This window comes from Schistocerca serialis, chromosome 7, assembly GCF_023864345.2.
Source record: "Schistocerca serialis cubense isolate TAMUIC-IGC-003099 chromosome 7, iqSchSeri2.2, whole genome shotgun sequence".
Lineage (NCBI taxonomy): Eukaryota > Metazoa > Arthropoda > Insecta > Orthoptera > Acrididae > Schistocerca > Schistocerca serialis.
Window position 1 is genome coordinate 375,471,537 of NC_064644.1, and position 16,094 is coordinate 375,487,630.

General features: G+C 40.0%; 1 protein-coding gene across 1 annotated transcript in view; it reads right to left on the bottom strand.

Moving 5' to 3' along the window:
* Positions 1 to 1,828: 1,828 nt before the first annotated feature.
* The window catches only part of LOC126413099 (myrosinase 1-like), a 47,083-nt gene continuing 32,817 nt past the window's right edge, over positions 1,829 to 16,094 (bottom strand). The window contains exons 6-7 of the mRNA XM_050082994.1: positions 3,637 to 3,743; positions 1,829 to 1,991 (exon numbers count right to left, since the gene is read on the bottom strand). Coding sequence (XP_049938951.1) covers positions 1,829 to 1,991; positions 3,637 to 3,743 — 270 coding nt within the window. The remainder of the gene's footprint in view (positions 1,992 to 3,636; positions 3,744 to 16,094) is intronic.

A 16,094-nucleotide genomic window follows, 5' to 3' on the forward strand; every position in this document is an offset into this window, starting at 1 on the left:
GCACGTTTTCTGTGGTTAGAAACTCAATTACAACACACTGTTTCTCCGCGCCGACGTAGTTACTTCATACATCCCCATGTTACACGCTACATATCGGAGCCTCATAGTGGCAGAGGGTTTGCAACTCGCGTCAGCGAAGTGGAAAAATCGACGGAATAATATTAGACCATATAATACCGCAACCGATATTGACAACAGAATGAACAATCCTCAGGAATTACAGATTTTGGTCGGTTGGTTTGTGTGCTGGGCTAGAAGAATTCCGCGAGCGACCGGCGGTACCACATACAGATCGGGGAGTTAGCAGACTATCAGAAACGACCGGACGGAAGGCCAGAAGTTTGGTCTCTTTCCGTAAGGACACCTCTCAGTAGATGGCTAGCGAAAGGTGCACGCCAAATACTGTCTCATCATTTAACTGGATAGCGCTAATTAAGTTAATAAAGCAATAATTAAAACTGACGTTTAGAATAGAGAAATAGTAAAGTTCTGTAGACAAGTCTCACCGATGCATGGAAACTTGAATTTCATACAACCAAATATTGAAAAGTAACAGCAGAGTTAGAGTGGGGAAATTCATGCCTGTAATTGACTGACTCTTCTTAAGCAGTGCTGACCTAGCAGAACGCACCATCTCTCCAGGAGTCTCCCTTACCTCCCTGGAAGACGCGGTAAGTACACAAGCTAGCGGAGAGTTGGTGGTTTTGGCATCTCATGTAGACTTGCTGGAATGACGAAGGCGGAGTGGTCCGCCGTTTGCTAAATGGTAGCAGTGCTGAAACTCGTTCCTGCCCGATAAGCTGTAAAAGTATTTGTGTTCCTGTTGTGATATTTTTGGCTGAATGTTCGCAAGCAAGACTCTCGATAAATTGAACAATATGTTTTGTCAGAATTGTCATAGACTAATGAAGATTGCGAAGGAGAAATGGGGCATCAAATTCATCAGTGTCAGATATAGTTTAACAAAACCCATACAAACTGCTTAAAATAATCAGGGTAAATAACAATAACTTAATTAGTGATTAAAAGAAAAACTGAAATACATCACGAGCAGCTGCAGCTTCGTAAATGAAGTGTCAGGAAGCTCATCGTTTCACGGCCAAACTCTTGACGCGCATACAAAGTAGAATCGGTGAGATATTGATTTAAGTGTGAAAATGAAAATAGCTTCTTTCGAATCAAGTATTAAGTTCAGGACGTTTGGAGGAAAGAAGACTTTAGGCAAGAAAGCGACGTTTGAAGAAGGTCATGCTGATCGAAACTGGAAAACAAAGAAATATTTCGAAAAAAAGGAAGGTTTTGCATTGTGAAACGATTAGTGTTAAGTAGGAAACAAAGAAAATTGGATATAACATTCTCTATAGCCTGATACTCGAAATCATGTACAGCCAATGAGGTCCCGACTGAGGATGTGTAGTTCATTTTTAACTTAGAATCGTAGTATTTTAAGAAATAACAAAGCTTATTAGCCTGATGCAATGTGTAGACCGTTCAGTTTTCTGCTGTGTGGTCTTAACTGATTTCTATAATTTATGCCCGAAGGTGTAAAAAAGTCCATTAATTTTTCAGGCTCAAAGAATTTTAAGTAGCGAATCCTTCAAATTTTGGGAATAGGCGGTTCACAAAAGATTCCAGAAGCTTTTCATTGTGGATAGAATTACTTTCAGTTATGTGTTAAAAGCAGCAGCGTATTAGTCGTGCTGACATTTGCAACGATACTCTACTGTTTTTCTGACAGCATCGGTAATACATATATACTAAACAAAGTATATGAGCACATGTTTTATTGGAGTGCGACCCGATCATAATACTAATTTTAATACACTTGTCACATTTTCAGCCAATTTCCTCTCGTTACTTGTCGGCCGTTGCTTGCTGCTATGAGCCTAGTAATAAGCAGTAGAACTTCCGCCATGAATACAGCTGAATCCTTGGGCGTCCTCGTTCGGTTTGGACTGTTGAAATCCACCTCGTACAGCCCGTACTTAGCTCTGCATAGAAAACATGAGAGTGATCAGGTAATTAAATGTCATGAAGCACAGATCCACACCTGAAATGATACTGTCAATAATAAGGGATGAGACAGAGCAGAGAAACTACTGGCTACATTGTACCCAACAAGACAGCAAGCACAAATATTATTGTATTCAGTACCAGCTTCGGATTGTCATTTTGGTATTCTACACATTCAGACACTAGTCGACAGTTACTAATACCCTCTCACCCATCTAACTGGTCATGTCCTCTTCCCCTCCCTCAGCCCATCTCCTCTTTCAGCCGCGCGGGATTAGCCGAGCGGTCTAGGGCGCTGCAGTCATGGACTGTGCGCCTGGTCCCGGCGGAGGTTCGAGTATTCCCTCGGGCATGGGTGTGTGTGTTTGTCCTTAGGTTAATTTAGGTTAAATAGTGTGTAAGCTTAGGGTCTGATGACCTTAGCAGTTAAGTGCCATAAGATTTCACACACATTTGAACACATTCTCCTCTTTCCTTTCTCTGTTCAACTCCTCCTCGCGTCTGTCCCTGTATCTGTCCTTTCCCCCCCCCCCTCTCTCTGTCGATATCTTCATCACCTCTTCTCTCGCCACGTTATCATCCCCATTCCAATAAAAGGCTGGTGGTTCTCGCCCCCATAGTTTTTCTGTCCAGATCATAACTAATATGTGCACCTAATTTGAATGAAATCGCCTAGAGATTTAGAATAGGTTTCCTGCCAGTCGCTTTACTCGCTTACACACATTTCAAATATATTTCACATTTATTTAACATATTTCACTCATATTTGCGCACATATTTCTCCTGTATCTCTACAGTATTTTGCCCTGCGGTTTCATTTTGTCTCAGCTCAATGTTTATGACGCCGTATCTCCTGATTATGTGTCGTGCAGTGATATAAATTAGCACGTACACCCAGTGGCGTATGTGGCTACTGTCTCTGCAGTGACTTATGAATAGAAATAGTAGCAAACAAACAATAAATTAAAACGTTATCCACGATGCAGGAGTTTTTCACGCGTCTCAGTGTTTGATGTCATACCTCCTGAACTATTTGCCATACAATAATGCTGTTAGTACATTCAACAGCATATGTGGATACTGTTTGCAACTATATTGCGAATAGATTTACTAGCACAGAAGTAATAAATTTAAACGTCATAATGATGCGTAGTTTTTCATTCATTGCAGTGTTTATAACGTCATATCTCCTCAACTCTTTGCCGTAAACGATGATATAATTTCCCTCGTACATTCAACAGTATATGCGAATACTGTCTGCAAAATATGAGTGAGAAAAAGTTTCGTTAAGGTTTGAAGTTTTGTTTAATGTTTGTTAAAAGTCGGTATGTGCTGTCATTCTGAAATACCAGATGAACAAACTGTAGGTACTCGCGCATCCTTGGCTATAGTGCTTTTTCAGGCCCAGCCTCGCCACTTTGATAGGTACGTGGTTTTCGGCGCTACAGTATTTCTAAACGGATACGTGTAGAATGTTTCGTTGAAATCGGTCCAGTGGTTTAGGAGGAGATGGGGAACATACATACATACAGACGTAAGTACCTCCATTTTTTAAATATTTGTGGATGTGTTTGTTTTTCTATATTATTTCATTTAATACATGAATTTATCACAATTACTCACGTGAATCCCGCGTTCCATTCCAGGGTGTCCATGAGACTCCATGCCAAGTGTCCGATAACCGGAACACCGTCTGTGTATATCGCCTCTAGTACAGCTCCTAGGTATCCCTAGAAAAAAACATTGCTGATAATGAAATGACTTTCGGAAGATGGAAATGTTTGCTACATCCTTGTGGAAAATCCTACTTACAGTATAGAATTCGATGCGGTCAGTGCCGTCTCGTCCTCCAGAATTGGACATACCGTTCTCTGTTATAAAGATTGGGTAACCTGGGTATTCGTTGGCAACCCAGTTCAATTGACTTCGCAATCCCCAAGGATAAGTCTGACCGTTAAGGTACTTATCATACAGCGTATGATTTTACTGTTTGGGTATCCACAGCTTAGATACAAGATAGAAATATTTTAAATATTTTTTTAAAAGTTACTGAAGTGTACTGAAAAACTTGCGGTAGCCGCATTAGCTGTTAACAGCTCTTATGTTACAGGATTATATACAACCGGTTTCGCGATGATATAATCGTATCCTCAGATGTATACGTACAACTAGTTAACACACATTTGTTTAAAAAAAAGATCAACAAATAACCCCATAAGCCAAATGGTTTTACATCGCTGGTCCCTACCAGCAGCTCGCAGTACTCATGTACGCTGCCTGCGCCTACTCCCTTTTGGAATTTTTGATGTTTCACTTTGTAACCATCCAGTTTAGGTGGTTCTGGCAATTCGAACGCAATCCAAACATTGGGAGACAGTGTATTAAAAAAAAATTTGTGTTAAACTAGTTATACGCATACACCTGCGGATGCTATCAATTCATTGCCAAACCGGTTGTGTATAATCTTGTAATAAAGGAAATACAAACAGCTAATGCGGTTACCAGGTTTAATAGTTAAAAATGATTTAAAATATTTCTGTCACTAGTTACAGTACGGCGTTGCCCAGCTACTAACATCTAATTTTTGTAAACCTTATGTGAAAGGAAAATGCCTGAAATCCTTGGTGTAAAATCCAATAATTTCTTTGGGTGTTCTTAAAAGTGTTAATATTGTGTACTAATTACAAAATCTTACTTTTCTCGATCCCTAACATTTCCACAGTATAAGGAGGCTGCATATACGAGCGATGCGATTCTTAGAAGTCCTTTACTAAAGAAATGAGATATAGGAACCGATCCGAGAATGCTATATTACCGTCATCAGCAGGTTGCTAATTGAGGTGAGCTGTCTTCTTCCGACCTATTACGAAGTATCAAACGTCGTGTTCATAAATGTAGTGAGTCCCTGCGCAGTGTAACGCTGTGCTTGTGTTGTTGCGGATCAAAGGAGGGCATAAGGTGAAACCCGATGCGACACATAGGCTAAAGCTCCACAAAACCACCAAGTGGCGGTCGGTCGTAGCTTTCCTTTCCGAGGGACGGATCACCGTCGACAGTGTCACACTTTCTCATTCCACGAGACACTGGAGAGTGGGAGGGAATTTAATCCATCACATTGGCGCAGTGTCTGCTGATCATGAACATTACACTTCAGCCCTCTTCCCCTTGGAAGACAAATACTGGCTGCGAAAATTTCTTCTGCTCCCAGTATTCGAACAAACACTACCGATATCAGCGCCTCCGCGTAAGCATGCGTCACCTACCTGAGGATCTGGAGCGGTTTCTCTAAACGTAAGGCTCTGTAAATTCTAAAAGTTTTATTTTTTTTAATCTGCTTCTACACGGTTTTCCATTCTATTTGTTCTGTTTGATTAAACTTCGGATTGTAAGTTACAGGGCCAGTGATGTGTCCATCAGCTTTCAAAACTACCGATTCGACAGTATTATCGATCGATCAGAACTACTTTTTTGCGTTTCACTCTTTCCCGTTCCCATTCCACCCCACCCGTAGTGGACTACGTAAAAACTTATTTTACATAGTAGATGTGTACCAAATTTGGACGTTATTATTTCAAGCTTTTCTGAGCAAAAGCATACCTGTCCATGCTTGAGACATATCAGCAGTAGGACTGACTTTTTCCTCTTGTTGACAGAAACAGTTATTTTCGGTTAGTTGTAATTTACATGGTAGTACGTCAGTCTCTAATTTTCCTAGGCTTCGTGTTATAGTTACTGTTCATGACATAATGTTACAATATTCATATCTCTCTTATGTGCAAGTGTCGCTAAACATCTAGGCTTTATCGGATTATTACATCAGCGTCATTTGCAGAATTTTTATGAAGGTCAGTGGCCACAGTTAATGGTATCTTCAAATTACTTTCATATGATACCATCTCTATTATGCACGGCGAGTGTTTAATTTATATGCGAGGCTGTGCTTAATGAATATTGGAGCACAAACTTCGATTTCATTCACTGCATAGAATGTAAAGTTGCTGAAAACTTCACTTTGTTTTAAACTGATGTTAAATTTCATGTTAAAATTATTACACTCAGATAATTCTTTTACGTACAGCACTGCATACAAAGAGTTTTAGGGTGTAGTGACAAATTTAGTTTATGAAATCCTCTGTTTTCAAAATCCTAATTTAGTGATTAGCTTAGTTCGTTTCGTATGCAAGAGGCATTAAAATACCATAAAAATAATTAAAATTACACTGCAGATTTTCATACCAATACTGTGTATTGAATTTCAGAGACCTACCGATTCGATCGATTTACGAGAATATGGATGATTTGACGGGCGACAGAATGTAAATTTATTAATGTATCAACTATTTCTGTAAAGAAGGTGTCAACAGTATTGAGTTATACCGTTTTCGGTTCTTCTTTTGAATTTCAAGTTCCATGTTATCAGTCTGCGATATAGGTGGGTTAGTCTTTATTTCTGATTGTATATATGTTGATTCTGATTCTTCCGTGCACTGCGTCTTCTGGGAAAATTGAAAATTACGTATATTCCAATGTACGTCAACTCCAGTTATTTACTGTAACTTGAAATATTGGCATTCCCAAGGAAGATGGGATTAAATACATAAGAAGTATCTTTAGCTTTGAGCATTAAGGGGAGAAGAATCGATGTGCATTAACAGTGCATGCTCATATATTAAAATTCAATTACATGAAAACATTGAATCAGTAATCAATAAATATATGTTTGTATCATTAAGTTGACTTGCGAATTTATTGTTAATTTAATAGTTATATGAAGTATACTTTTTATTTTTTTTGAGGCATCAGTCTTCAGCCTTCCTCAACAGTTTTTGCCCCATGCAGCTCCCTGTAGTACCATGGAAGTCATTCTCTGATTTCTTAAAATATGTCCAATCATCCCATCCCTTCTCCTTATCAGTGTTTTCCACATATTCCTTTCCTCTCTGATTGTTTGCAGAGCCTCCTCATTTCTTACCTTATCAGTCCACCTAATTTTTAACATTCGTCTGCAGCACCACATCTCAAATGCTTCGATAATCCTCTTTTGCGGTTTTCCCACGGTCCATGTTTCACTGCCATACAACTTTATGATCCAAACGTACATTCTCAGAAATATCTTCCTCAAATTAAGGCCTATGGTTGATGCTAGTAGACTTCTCTTGTACAGGAAAGCCATTTTTATCAGTGATAGTCTACTTTTGATGTCCTTCTCGCTCCTACCGCCATTGGTTATTTTGCTGTCTAGGTAGCAGAATTCCTTGACTTCATCTACTTTGTGAGCATCAATCCTGATGTTAAGTATCTCGCTGTTCTAATTACTGCCGCTTCTCTTTACTTTCGTCTTTTTTGATTTACTCTCAGTCCATATTCTGTACTCATTAGACCATTCCATTCAGCAGATCATGCAATTATTCTTCACTTGCACTCAGGATAGCAGTGTCATCAGCGAATGATACCACTGATATTTTTTCACCTTAATTTTAGTCAATCTTTCTTTTATTTCCATCATTGCCTCTTCGACGTACAGATTGAATAGTAGGGGCGAAAGACTACATTCCTGTTTTGCACCCTTTTTAATCGGACAACTTCCTTCTTGGTTGTCCACTTTTATTATTCTCTCTTGGCTCTTGTAAATATTGCATATTATCCGTCTCTCCCTATAGCTTACTCCTATTTTCTGAAAATATCGGCAATCTTCCATCACTTTATGTTATCGAACGCTTTTTCCCGGTCGACAAATCCTATGTCTTTTTTTTTCTTCAGTCTTGTTTCCATTATCAACGCAACTCAGAATTGCTTCTCTGGTGACATTACCTTTCCTGAAGCCAAACTGATCGTCATCGAACACATCCTCAATTTTTTTTATTCTTCTGTATAATATTCTTGTCAGGAACTTGAATGCATGAGCTGTTAAACTGATTCTGCGATAATTCTCGCAACTGGAAGCTATTGCAGTCTTCGGAATTGCGTAGACGATATTTTTCGAGAAGTCAGATATAATGTCGCTAGACTCATACATTCTACGCACCAACGTAAATAGACGATTTGTTGCCACTTCCCCCAATGATTCTGAAATTCTGATGGAATGTTGTCTGTCCCTTCTGCCTTATTTGATCTGAAGTCCTCCCAAGCTCTCTTAAATTCTGATTCTAGTACTGGATCCCCTATCTCTTCTATATGATTCCTGTTTCTTCTTCTATCATATCAGACCAAACCTTTCCCCTCATAAAGGCTTTCACTGTGTTCTTTCCGCCTGTAATCTCTCCTCCGCATTTAACTGTGGAATTCCCGTAGCAGCCTTAATGTTACCACCTAGCTTTTAATTTCACAGAAGGTTATTATGATATTCCTGTATGCTGAGTTAGTCCTTCCGACAATCACTCCTTTTTCGATTTTTCACATTCTTCATGCAGCCATTTCGTCTTGGCTTCCCTGCACTTTCTATTTATTTCATTCTTCTGCGACTAATTTTTCTATATTCCTGAATTTCCGTGAATATCTTTGTTCTCCCTTCTTTCATCGGTCAAGTAAAGTATTTCTTCCGTTACCCATAGTTTCTTTGCAGTTACTTTCTTTCTGTCAACCTTTTGCTTTCCAGCTTCTGTGATTGCGCTTTTTAGAGATGTTCATTCGACTTCAACTGAACTGAGTACTGAGCTATTCCTTATTGATGTATCTTTAGCTTGAGATAACTTCAAGCGTATGTCGTCATTCCTTAGTACTGCCGTACCAACTTCTTTGCGTATTGTTTCTTCTTGACTAGTCTCTTAAGCTTCAACCTACTCTTCATCAACACCAAATTGTGATCTGAGTCTGTTTACAGTCCTGGGTACGCCTTACAATCTAATATTTGATTTCGGAATTGCTGCCTCACCATGATTTATTCTAACTGAAATCGTTCCATATTCATCCCGTGTCACCCGGCCTTTCCCAAGTATACCACCACCTTTTGTGTTTCTTCGACAGAGTATTCGCTATTACTAGCTGAAATTTATTACAGAACTCAATTAGTCTTTCACCTCTCTCATTCCTTGTCCCAAGCTCTTTTTCTCCTGTAATCTTTTCTTCTACTCCTTCCCCTACAACTGCATTCCATTCCCCCATGGCTGTTAGATTATCGTCTCCCTTTACGTACTGTTACCCTTTCAGTATATAATTTCATCTTCAGCTTGTGACGTCGGTATGTATACCTGACCTATCGTTTTCAGTGTCGGTTTGCTGTCGATTCTGATAAGAACAAGCCTATCACTTAACTCTTCACTATAACACATTCTCTGCCCTACCTTTATATTCATGACGAACGCTGCTTCCGTTAAACGATTTTCTGCTGCTGTTGATCTTACCCTATACTCATCTGACCAGAAGTCCTTCTCTTCTCTCTATTTCACTTCACTGACCTATGTCTACATTGAGCCTTTGCATTTCCTTTTTCATATTTTCTAGCTTCCCTACCACGTTCAAGCTTCTGTCATTCCGCGCCCCGACCCGTAGAACGTTATCTTTTAGTTGCTTATTCAGTCTTTTTCTCATGGTGATCTCCCGGAGATCCGAATGGGGGACTCTTCCGGAATCTTTTGCCAATGGTGAGGTCATCATGACACTTTTTCAATTACAGGCCACATGTCCTGTGTATACGCGTGATGTGTCTTTAATGCAGTGGTTTCCATTGCTTTCTGTATCCTCATGCCGTTGATTATTGCTGATTCTTCGGTCATTAGGGGCAGTTTCCCATGCCAAGACAAAAGAGTGTTTTGAACCCCAGTCCTTCGTTCTCTCTGACAATACTGTTGGTAAAATGAGGATGACTTCTTATGCCGGAAGTCTTATGCCATCAATGCTGGTTATTGAAATTTAGGCGGTGGCGGGTTTCGAACCCGGGACCGAGGACGTGTTGATTATTAATCAAAGACGGTACGCCTTTTTTGTGATCTCATTTTGTTCGTTACGGTTCGTTGCATTTTTTCGGGGTGGACATCGTATGACATCCATTCAAGTTCATCATTGATCCATTCACTCAGTTTTTTATTACAGAGGGCAACTTACCCTCTTACCGATCACGCTGAGTTACTGTGCGGGCGGACAAAAAGATGAATACGTCCCTCTATAAGAGATTCTGACAGAGATGTGACGGATCATCACCTTCAATCCTCATTTCGCCTTCCTCAACAAAAATACTAGCTTGCCAACATATTCACGATGTTCCAGCAGAGAACGTTCTGAATCCCTTTGGCCAGTCTGCCTTTGTAGCTAAGCCTTCACACGCAGCATCTTCATCTCACTGCCGATATATAATCAACGGGAGAAAAGGGACACACAGGGACATACACACACACACACACACACGTGTGTGTGTGTGTGTCTCCCTCTGTGTCCTTTTTCTCCCTTTGATTTACAGTACGTTATAACGAATAACGATATGAAAGAAGTTTCGAAGTTCCGTGAGAATATCATCTTGAGAACATATTATAAACATTTCGACGATCTCTAATCAACAGGATTTGTAAAAGAGGCCATCCTCACAATTGGTACTTTTTGTTTCTAAAAGCCATGCTTTTTTCGGAATTTCCTCAAGGACCACCCATGAACAAATGATGGTTTTCCAAGCCGACTACGGTTCACTCTACGCCACATCTAACGCAGAAGAGCCAACCGATTTTTCCAGTTTACATGGGGGAGGGAGGAAGTGTGTTATGTCTGAAGGTGGCTGAGCCGTGAGCAATCCTAAATGTGCTGTCACAGTTTTATTATGTTTGTGATAGTCAATCTGTGAGAGCTAGACGCCGTTTAAAGTATTTCCGCTAACACACTGTGATTACTTATACTTTGGTACCAGCAGTAATTTGAGTTTACCTCACGAGACGATGTAATTACAGCAGAGTCCCGTGTTTTAGAAGGTGATTCGCCTGTGACACCTGGCGTCACGAAATTCGTTCCGAAGTGTATCATTCCAAAGAAGTCGGCCGATCCTGCAACATGGTTTATTCCCTCCAATTTAGGAAAATGATAAATGATAGCTCCAACATTAAAACGTATGTGTGTTATATAGGCTTGATAGATGCATCAGAAAGTAATCAGTGCTGAATTAAAGCATATTCAACAAAAGGAAAATTTACAAAAGTAGATTTTTTTGTCTTCAATATTTATTACAGTAGCTCCTGTTTCTCTCCATACGCAATTAATAATAAGAAATAGGACTGCAATACTTACAGATAATATTTATACTTCGAATTTTCTTAAAAGAGTATATTAGAAAAATCATTAAAATCACAAATAAAAAAGATAGCTTCGAAATCTAAAGGGACGAAATGTGCAAGATGTCACTATGTATTATAGCTTCTAGGAACCGTTTGATATGTTAGAAATAACGCTCGGTAATCGACATTCATGGAATAGTACTTAGTATTGACATGAATTTTGTAGAATAATATCGCTTCCGTTCGTGTACATTAATACAAAAGATAGAAGTCAAGTGTGTAGAAGTGTGTGCATGTACTGTGCTACTGCTCCTTGTTTAATCAACGAAAAGGTCTTCAGTAAGTTCTAAGATACTGATAGTAAAGTGTTTTCCATGGTGAAAGGTTGAAAGTTGTCCTGGTGTTTTGAGCGAACAAATGCAGTAGTTCATGCTAAAGGAGACGTGGCAGAGACTTCGAGAAATTAACTCTGCGTGAGTCACTTGGTTTTCTAGGAATCACGATGCCATTTGCCTTTCTTTATGTGCGGAGTATTGTCATGCTAGTATAAAATCTGTACGATTTCGAGCTGTTACCGATTTTGGGAAACAAGTAGTTTTTAAAGTGTTTCCAAAACGCTGTTATTTTTGTGGTCTTCAGTCCAGAGACTGGTTTGATGCAGCTCTCCACGCTACTCTATCCTGTGCAAGCTTCTTCATCTCCAAGTACCTACTGCAACCTACATCCTTCTGAATCTGTTTAGTGTATTCATCTCTTGATTTTTACCCTCCACGCTGCCCTCCAATGCTAAATTGGTGATCCCGTGATGCCTCAGAATATGTCCTACCAAACGATCCCTTCTTCTAGTCAAGTTGCGCCACAAATTTCTCTTCTCCTCAATTCTGTTCAATACCTCCTCATTAGTTATGTGATGTACCCATCTAATCTTGAGCATTCTTCTGTAGCACCACATTTCGAAAGCGTCTATTCTCTTCTTGTATAAACTATTTATCGTCCACGTTTTACTTCCATACATGGCTACACTGCATAAAAATACTTTCAGAAACGTCTTCCTCACACTTTATACTCCACGTTAACAAATTTCTCTTCTTCAGAAACGCTTTCCTTGCCATTGCCAGTCTACATTCTATATCTTCTCTACTTCGACCATCATCAGTTATTTTGCTCCCCAAATAGCAAAACCCATTTACTACTTCAAGCGTCTCATTTCCTAATATAATTCCCGCAGCATCACCCGATTTAATTCGACTACATTCCATTATCCTCGTTTTGCTTTTGTTGATGTTCATCTTATATCCTCCTTTCACGACACTGTTTATTCTGATTCCGTTCAGCTGCTCTTCCAGGTCCTTTGCTGTCTCTGACAGAATTAGAATGTCATCGTCGAACCTCAAAGTTTTTATTTCTTCTCCATGGATTTTAATTCCTACTCCGAATTTTTCTTTTGTTTCCTTTACTGCTTGCTCAATATACAGATTAAATAACATTGGGGATAGGCTACAACCCTGTCTCACTCCCTTCCCAACCACTGTTTCCCTTTCATGCCCTCGACTCTTATAACTGGCATCCGGTTTCTGCACAAATTGTAAATAGCCTTTCGCTCCCTGCATTTTACCCCAGCCACCTTCAGAATATGAATGTGAGTATTTCAATCAACATTGTCAATAGCTTTCTGTAAGTCCACAAATGCTAGAAACGTAGGCTTGCCTTTCCAAAATGGTACTGTTGATTAATTTTTTCAACTATGACTCGTGATCCGAGAAAATTTAAGGCAAATCAATCATATCCCGACCGTCATGACTTCCATTGTCACCCCTCACACGCTTGTGTGAGTACCGCTTCTTGCACCGAAACCTATCCCACACAGAAAACAGTTTGGCACTGCTGCGTATACGGAGGTAGGAAAATATTTTGCACAGCGTGTTCCCGTGGTGATGCTGCTCACTTTCAACGATGATACTTAACGGCATCTTGCACGGAGCTGAAGTGGGATATCTTAGAAGAGACGAGGGAGTATGTGCCGCAGATGTACAGTGTACGATGGTGCTATTAATCGGAAAGGAGTCTGACACCACGCAACTATTAACCAATCACTGTCTGCATACGGCTAAGAGTTCACTGAAAACCTGTGTTGGCGGATCTCCACAGCTGTAATGGGGCGGCACGTACCTGAATGCTAAAACTATTGTGGATGTCGTCTCTGGAGAAATCTGTTGCGTCCGAGAAAAGTACAAATGTAGGAAACTGAGACTCTAACGTATAACGCTCGAGAATCCCTTGGCTCTATAGGGCGGAAGGTCCGAAGTCATGAGGAGGAAAATGTTGCATTTTCCGAGAATATTAGGGAAGTCGCTGCTGTTCTTGCATTTCCTTTTTACACAGCGCTGTGTGCAATAATTATAAGTCAACGTTCAACCGATGGCTCTGATTCCAGTGTCCAGTGTCCCCATTGTTGTTTCATTTAATAGTCCCCATGGAAGTGAACAATTCTGTTTCTTTCGAATCGAGAATCCTTAAATATCCTTATCGTGTTTGGTATGTTTGTGTGTGTGTGTGTGTGTGTGTGTGTGTGGTGTTTTCTCTTTCGGACATGTCCGAAAGAATAGACACAGTTTTGACCCAACAGCCACTATGAATGAAGACGAAAAGGAATAACGGACATTGGCACCGAGCGGGGAATGGTTTAACTCTTCACATTGATTTAAATCAATGTCCGCTCACAGCCCATGTCTATAATTCCTTTGTGTCTTATTTCGTAGTGGAAGCATACATACAATTATGGTGGTTGAAGAGGGGACTTAGTAGATCAAGTTTTACATAAAAACATATGTCTGGAAATGACATCCAACGACGCTAACGCTACAGAGCGTCAAAGCTATAGGCTCCGGCGCCTGTAAATGTATGTATATACGGGGAATTTCCATGATGTTAACAACTTTCTAGGATGATGCGGAAGGCTAAATGTATCAACTTAAGGTAAGAAACCCTTGTATCGGAAGCGAACGAGTCGAAAGTTATAAGCGAAAACCGTTCTGATAGTGGAATGCATGTACCGGTACTGTTGTTGCTAAGATTGTAGGGAGGCAACTTTTAGAGGTGGTAATATGGACCAAAACAAGAAAAAATGCCAGTGAACATGGGCTCCAAAATGCATACCTGAGGATCCATGAACATTTGTTCAACTTCGCTGCTGCTATACACATCTTCCTGTTGGCCAAATGCTATAGGTCTTAAGGGATGCATTTTAGAACCCTTGTTTACTGAGCATTTTTTACTTTTTTTAGTCCACGCTACTACCTCTGAAACTTGCCTAAACTACAATTTTAGGGAGAACAGATCAGTAAATGTATTCCACTGTCAGAAGTATCTGGACGGTACTCACTTATAATTTTCGACTCGTTCATTTCCGATACAGGGACTCTTACCTCAGCCTGATACATTAATCCTTCTCGATCATCCTAGAGAGTTTGTAACGCCATCTCGGAATCATCCTGTGTATACATACATCTACAGGCACCGACGCTCTACTGCGACCTTGGATGACTTTCCCGGACATGGTTTCCTATGTACAACTTGATCTACTATGTCCTCGAATTGTGAAGCACCTTGTATGTATTTCAGGCGAGACGTCTAATGATTTCTTAAGTTCAGATGCAAACCAGGGTCGAACTCTAATGGGAATCGGCGAAATGCCATTAATAATGAGGATAATAGGCAAGGGTCACTACATTAATACTGCGGTGGTAAGTTGAGAGTGTGAGGCTGACGAGAGGCGTGTCAGGGTAGTCCGTGCACATGCTGTTACAACTATGTCGGGATGGTGTAGTGGTCAACGCATCTACTTCATTAGCAGCACACCCGCGTTCTAATCCCGGCCCAACGCAAATTTTCAACTTTCACTATTGGAGTAAATCAATGCCCGCTCGCTGCCAATGTCTGAATTATTAGCTTATATTTTTGGCAGTCTAGACAAAAGTAACAGAGAACAGGTCAAGTGGTGTAGCGTAAGGTTTGTATGACAGACGCGGGGTAGTCATAAAGCGTTAATTATGAAGTCGAAAGAAAATCACTATGTGAAATTTATGTTGTGTTTGTTTGTAGATATATGCCTGCACTGCGATACACATTGAAATCAGCGTGACAAACCACAACAGAAAGACGCTCCAGGAGACATAACGATATGTCGCAGCCCAGTGATGAAGTAGACCACCTTATGGTGGTACGTTTTCTGCATTTAAAGGGCAACAACGCAGGAACAGTCAATGTTGAAGAAGTTGAGGGGCCATAATCTACCATCGGATGAATGAGCACCAATGTGAGATGGACATATGTGATGTAGGAAGAGTACATGGAAAATTTTGGCCGTGACTTGCATTTATAGCAGGAAATAACAAATACCGTACTATCAGAGGCGTACTCATTAGTAACTGGGTGTCTGTCAGAAACCAAATTGAAAGGATTTATGTGTGATGATAAATAGTTATTTCGAAACTACTTTATTTGTAATCATAAGCACAAAATAAAATTTATCAGCAGTATTCATTACCAACAGTTTCACCTTCTTCAGATAGCCCGTCTGCACATTCCCCTCTTAAAGCTAATGATTGCTCTCGCGATGTCATATTTTGTAATGTACCGTCTATCTCAAAATGCACAGGCTATTGAAGTTCAGTTTCTCCAAAGAAGCTGATTATACGTGGCAAAGTTGACTGTCTACAACGAAACTGAGGGCAAATGATGTTATTTAGTTCAGTGAAAGAATTTAGAAAAATATATATGGTTTGGATGTGCTTACTATATCGAGAAGACTGATAATTTTGGAAGTATATGGCCATTGTTGTAGCCTCCAAGAACTGTGACTTCTTCCTTGTCGAAGACAGATTGCAGCGT